Below are 6,859 nucleotides of genomic sequence, written 5' to 3'. Positions count from 1 at the left end.
AATACTTCTTCTACTTGTAAACATATAGTTAAGTAATACTTCTTCTACTTGTAAATACATATATAGTTAAGTAATACTTCTTCTACTTGTAAATACATATAGTTAAGTAATACTTCTTCCACTTGTAAATACATATAGTTAAGTAATACTTCTTCTACTTGTAAATACATATATAGTTAAGTAATACGTCTTCTACTTGTAAATACATATATAGTTAAGTAATACTTCTTCCACTTGTAAATACATATAGTTAAGTAATACTTCTTCTACTTGTAAATACATATAATTAAGTAATACTTCTTCCACTTGTAAATACATATAGTTAAGTAATACTTCTTCTACTTATAAATACATATATAGTTAAGTAATACTTCTTCTACTTGTAAATACATATATAGTTAAGTAATACTTCTACTTGTAAATACATATAGTTAAGTAATACTTCTTCTACTTGTAAATACATATATAGTTAAGTAATACTTCTTCTACTTGTAAATACATATAGTTAAGTAATACTTCTTCTACTTGTAAATACATATAGTTAAGTAATACTTCTTTTACTTGTAAATGCATATAGTTCGAAGATGTTCATCCATTGGTGTCCCGGATCGTGGAATGAAAACGTGTACGAATGGAAATGCTTGGAGCAGCACGTGCGTATTTCACTGTATGCCAGGGTACGAATTAATCGGTAGACTGTCTGTCACGTGTGAATTGGGCGGAACCGACGTCCAATGGTCCGGCGATCCACCATTATGTTTAGGTAAATAGACTTGTATTTTTTTTATTGTCTCTTGATGATTTTTCACCGCGAACTGTTTCCGTAATTTAAAATGGACAATCGAATTGCAACTTATCGAACCGGAAACAGTAATACTTCTCCGCTCCTTAAGTGATGTAACAACAAAGTAAATGTAACAAATCTGATGTATTTGCTCCACTTGTACTAGCAGGCGCTGTAACCTTGTAACGTTCGTGAAATCAGTGGGGAAATATTGAGGTACTATACTATTATAGAATTATTATTATTGTTGTTAATAATTATAGAGTCCCCCAGTGGGACAGCGGTAAGTCTATGTATTTGCAGTGCTAAAATCAGGGATTCGATTCTATTCAGTGGACCCAGCAGATAGCCAGGTGTGGCTTTGTTATAAAACACACACACACACACACATACAATTACTACACAATCGTAACTTCTAAATTAATGATCACATATTTGTAATTAATTAAAGTATTTATCTAAATAGTTATAACTGTCACAATTAGTGGATGTCAGATTACGTTCAGTTTCAGAATTTGCAAAAAAAAATTAATATGCACAGACAAGATTTTGCCACAGATCCACACTAGCTTATGACTTTTACAATAAACTATCTTGTCTACATAAATAAACATCCACACGAGGTTATAACTTTTACAATAAACTATCTTGTCTACATAAATAAACGTCCACACGAGCTTATGACTTTTACAATAAACTATCTTGTCTACATAAATAAACGTCCACACGAGCTTATGACTTTTACAATAAACTATCTTGTCTACATAAATAAACGTCCACACGAGCTTATGACTTTTACAATAAACTATCTTGTCTACATAAATAAACGTCCACACGAGCTTATGACTTTTACAATAAACTATCTTGTCTACATAAATAAACGTCCACACTAGCTTATGACTTTTACAATAAACAATCTTGTCTACATAAATAAACGTCAATGTATGTATCTGTTCCTTATACTTATCCATAATTTTTGATCAATCAGCACCAAACTTGACACAGTGATACACAATGACACGAGGAAGGTCATAATGGAGGTTGGACCCCCCCCCCATTTAATTTTATCTTGATAGAATTCTTGAAAATAGCATGTCTGTATTTTCAGTATTTGTACCTTTATGTATTTTTATTGTATTTTTAATGTTTATTATATTAAGAAAAAAAATACAAACATAATTTCCTATCCTTTATTACAAACGAGTTTTTATTTCGCCCGTCCAACGGACAGGAACTCCAGCTAGTTTAACTATATTTGTTAATAATATTCATAACTAGTGATGGTTGAACGGCCTCGGTGTCCCGAACCCAAGGATCCCCAGAACGGAATGGTTCAGTGCGAACGTGAAGCCGAAGATGAGACGTATTCCCTGGGTACAGTGTGTTGGTACTACTGTAAAGAAGGCTACGAGATTCTGGACGAACAGATCGCCAATAGAGTCATTGCCTGTCAAGGGTCGACATGGAACAGTACACAGGAAGTAGAGTGTAAAAGTAAGTACAATGTAACGGAGAGCTAGAGTTTTCGTTATTACTTTCATATTAGTAATGAACTTAGAGTAAGAGTAAATAGATTGTTGTAGAAGTAAATAATGGGTAAGTGTAGGAGTCAGTATTCGCTAATATTAGTATTAGGTTAGTGTATGAATCAATATTATCTAAACATTAGAGTATAAGTGTGAGGTTAGCGTAAGTTAGGACTAAATTACTACAGTACTAACATTAGGAAAGTGTAATACTTAGCATTAGTTGAATTTGAGGGTTTTGTACGAGAGAGTAAATATTGGTTGTGTGTGTGAGAGAGAGGGTATCAACTATGTGTGAGAGAGAGAGAAAGTATTGAAGCTCATTGTCTAACACTGCTGCATACTTTTAGTATAAGTAATATTAATATCTATTCACTTATATAGGTATTACATACTCATGCTTAAAACTGATAGTTACTTCAACTAATAATTATTACTACTCGACCAGTGTATCTTCTTATACCTGTCTAAATCGTAACCTTAGACTCAGCTAAAATTCAATTCTACACTTGGCTGAGTTAATACTTACTCGCATAAACATCCAACGTTCAACTAGCACTTATCCTTACAGCCAACCAATACTAAATTTCTGTTTTAAATTCGGTTAACATATGCATTTATTACCTGCAAACAATGATATTTTACATAGGAAAAATTAATTATTACACTTATCTAATACATTCTAGTACAGTAAGCTAATAGCTGTTGTTATTGTTAAACTCAACCAAAACGTAAATCTAAACTCAACATATTATTTCACGCAAACAAAACATATTGTTACACTTAGCTAGTACCGAGTAAGTTTCAAATTAAACAAGTGTAAGGTCACAGTTATAGAGGTGAGTGAGAAAGAAGTTGATACAGACAGTGAACAGTACCGAGTAAGTTCCAGATTAATGGTGAGTGAGAAAGAAGTTGATACAGACAGTGAACAGTAAACAAGTACTAAGATAGCTAAGTGTAAGATTACAGTTCTAATGGTGAGTGAGAAAGAAGTTGATACAGACAGTGAACAGTACCGAGTAAGTTCCAGATTAGCTAAGTGTAAGATTACAGCTCTAATGGTGAGTGAGAAGAAAGTTGATACAGACAGTGAACAGTACCGAGTAAGTTCCAGATTAGCTAAGTGTAAGATTACAGTTCTAATGGTGAGTGAGAAGGAAGTTGATACAGACAGTGAACAGTAACAAGTAAGTTCCAAATTAAATAAGTGTAAGGTCACAGTTATAGAGGTGAGTGAGAAAGAAGTTGATACAGACAGTGAACAGTAACAAGTAAGTTCCAAATTAAATAAGTGTAAGGTCACAGTTATAGAGGTGAGTGAGAAAGAAGTTGATACAGACAGTGAACCCCCTGTCACATGGACACATATATATATATTGTATAGCATAATGCTTGTTTGTCGTTAAGCGCAAAGCCACACAACTGGCTATCTGTACTGTGCCCACCACAGGTATCGAAGTAAAAAATTGGTTATTTTGGAAATTCAAGAGTAAGTTTTTACAGAACTATAATATCAAGTTGTTTTTCAAATGTAATAAGTAATTATTCTTAAAATGATAGGTGTGAAAGGGGTGCTCATGTATGAATGATTTGACAGTATGAAGAGAGAGAGGTCAAAATTGTTCTAGAACTGCAGTCATGACTATGAGGCCTGCCAGTTTTGGTTGATGTGAAAGGGAAGTTAATACGAACAGTAAACGAGTACTAAATTAGCTAACTGTAAGATTACAGTTCTAATGGTGAGTGAGGAAGAAGTTGATACAGACAGTGAACAGTAAACAAGTACTAAATTAGCTAAGTGTAAGATTACAGTTCTTTATTATTATTATGTTCTTATCGTAGCTAAGCCTCGATACTTTAGAAGACTTACGTAAACACTTAACATCTTGAGTGACATTCCAAGTGAAGCCCTGACAATGGAGAACCTTTCTGTCTACAAACTCTTCCAAGATCTCGTATCCAACGTCACAGTAGTAACGGCAGGAGGCACCAGGAGGATAAAGCCCATCTGCTACTTCCGGTTCACAGTGTACAAACCCGTTGGCAGGGTTTTCAGGACGAGGGCAGAATGGCCGTTCTAAAGGCTGTCTCTCTCGTTCTGGCAAAAGTTAATTACGCTAGTGTGAAATTTGGAATGAACATGGTGCATATTCTATTTTTATTTCTAATAAAAAATTCACTATGGAAACGTTAGCTCCATGAAAACAAATAACAACTTTATAGAGACTACCCACGTCATTAACATGAAATATTCGATTCTTTGTATATATATATATATATATATTACATTCATTTAACAAACGTAAATTCTCGTAACCGTGAGAAATAGGTGTAATAGAAAATAGTTTCAACGAGATCATCATTCAGACCATAAAGTTCATACATTTGAAACATGGTTTTCATTAAAACACCATAAAGGTAGTGAACTGTATATATAAAAAATCCACAATTTTAAAAATATTGAAACTTAGCTTCTCATACCACGTCATTCAGCAGCACATTAACTGTTTATATACATTATAGAATTCATGTAAAATATTGATTCTTGAAAAACAAAACCTCTGTATATGAAGTTTCACTGCAAATTTCACGTTTCTTCGATTTTTCTGGATAATATTAGCATTTCTTTCCATTCAAATATCATTCAGTCAGCCAGGCTTTGCCCTAGTTACAAACACATGTCGAATGGTTAGGAAATATTGACGTTTAGGATCAAGTAACTGATCACGAAGATCGTAAATTGTGAATATAAAACATTAATGCTTAAATCAGTAATTTAATCTCATGATCCTATAACTATGTAGTTACCTCTATGGTACTAAAACAATATATTGTATTTCTCTCTCTCTATGGTACTAAAACAATACAATCCCATCCATAAAGCATAATATTGTTCCTGTCTCTTTGGTACTGTAACAATATAGTCCTATACATAATATTGTACTCTTCTTTATCATACTATAATATTATAATTCCATCCATGATGCCATAATATTGTTCCTGTCTCTTTGGTACTGTAACAATATAGTCCTATACATAATATTGTACTATTCTTTATCGTGCTATAATAATATAATTCCATCCATGATGCTATAATACTGTACTTGTCTCTTTGGTATTGTAACAATATAGTCCCATCAATGATACCATAACATTGTTCTCTTCTCTATTAAAACGATACCTACCCATATGATACCACAGTATGGTACCCGTCGCTATGATACTATAAAGATTTATTGCTGACTTAAATTCAAGGAACTTTTGTAAAACCACAATTAAAGTATTCACACACTCATCATTTAAAACACACACAATTTAAAATTCTTATTCTGAGACGTTAACGGCCTCAAAAACAGACATTTTCATGTTTCAACTTGTCAATAGAAAAATAAACGTTTTGTCCCACTATATGAACCTATGAATAAAATTAGTAAAAATTAAGTTGATATAATAATTGTAATAGAAAAAACAACAACAGGTAGTTACAAAAATAAATATGGATGTTGTTGTGTATACATCGGTAAAACTAAAAGAAATATGAGATTTAGAATAAACGAGCATTGTTTGTTTGTGAATTTCGCGCAAAGCTACACGAGGGCTATCTGCGCTAGCCGTCCCTAATTTAGCAGTGTAAGACTAGAGGGAAAGCAACTAGTCATCACCACCCACCGCCAACTCTTGGGCTACTCTTTTACCAACGCATAATGGGATTGACCGTCACGTTATAATGCCCCCACGGCTGAAAGGGCGAGCATGTTTGGTGGGACGGGGATTCGAACCCGCGACCATCAGATTGCGAGTCGAGTGTCTTAACCACCTGGCCATAAAACGTATTTTACCTCAACGGAATTATATGACGATTAGAAATATTAGAGAATTTATAGAAATTAATGAAACGTAGGAAAAATAATTATAATATTTTGAATAATAATGAAATGGTTGGCAGATCACAAAGTTTATAGATGGCGCGACCTATTTTAGGTTATATTGTGATCTTTTGTTGGTTAATCGTGTAAGTGTTTTAATCAATATATTTGTATTCGTGATACCAAACTATGATGCCCGTTTCTATAGTATCACAACAACAAATACCTCGCTATGAATGGTAATAGTTTTAATAACAACAGGTAAACCCCACGTATTTTTTCCTCGATAATACCACGAAAATGAGTCTTTACCCGTGATACTTCAACAGTTTATCTTTGACAATATCCTAAAATCATATTTTGTAACATAACAATAATCTATCTTTATCTAAATTACCTCAACAATGCATTTCTAACTATGATACCACTGTATTTATAATACAGCGATGGTGTATATTTATTGATGTATCTTTACTAATGTGACAATAATTGATCTTTATTTATGATGCCGCATGAATGTATTTTCGTCTCAGGTATCATAGTAATGTGTCTTTCTCTATGATCTTCAAAAAACAAAATTGGCTATGATATTTCGACAAATTTAGGTCTATGATGTCACAATTAAATTTAGTCATTAGATAAGACCCCACGTGGCATAGCAATATGTCTGCGGACGTTAC

At 33.1% G+C, this 6,859-nt stretch overlaps 1 protein-coding gene across 1 annotated transcript in view; it reads left to right on the top strand.

The window, feature by feature from the left end:
• Window positions 1–3,497, top strand: part of LOC106458738 (E-selectin-like) — a 23,997-nt gene extending 20,500 nt beyond the window's left edge. The window contains exons 5-7 of the mRNA XM_013918277.2: window positions 578–763; window positions 2,063–2,278; window positions 3,283–3,497. Coding sequence (XP_013773731.1) covers window positions 578–763; window positions 2,063–2,278; window positions 3,283–3,497 — 617 coding nt within the window. The remainder of the gene's footprint in view (window positions 1–577; window positions 764–2,062; window positions 2,279–3,282) is intronic.
• Window positions 3,498–6,859: the final 3,362 nt, after the last annotated feature.

This window comes from Limulus polyphemus, unplaced genomic scaffold (genome assembly GCF_000517525.1).
Source record: "Limulus polyphemus unplaced genomic scaffold, Limulus_polyphemus-2.1.2 Scaffold507, whole genome shotgun sequence".
NCBI classification, from domain to species: domain Eukaryota; kingdom Metazoa; phylum Arthropoda; class Merostomata; order Xiphosura; family Limulidae; genus Limulus; species Limulus polyphemus.
Note: the sequence above shows the minus strand (reverse complement) of the source record. Positions and strands in the feature narration are given on the sequence as shown.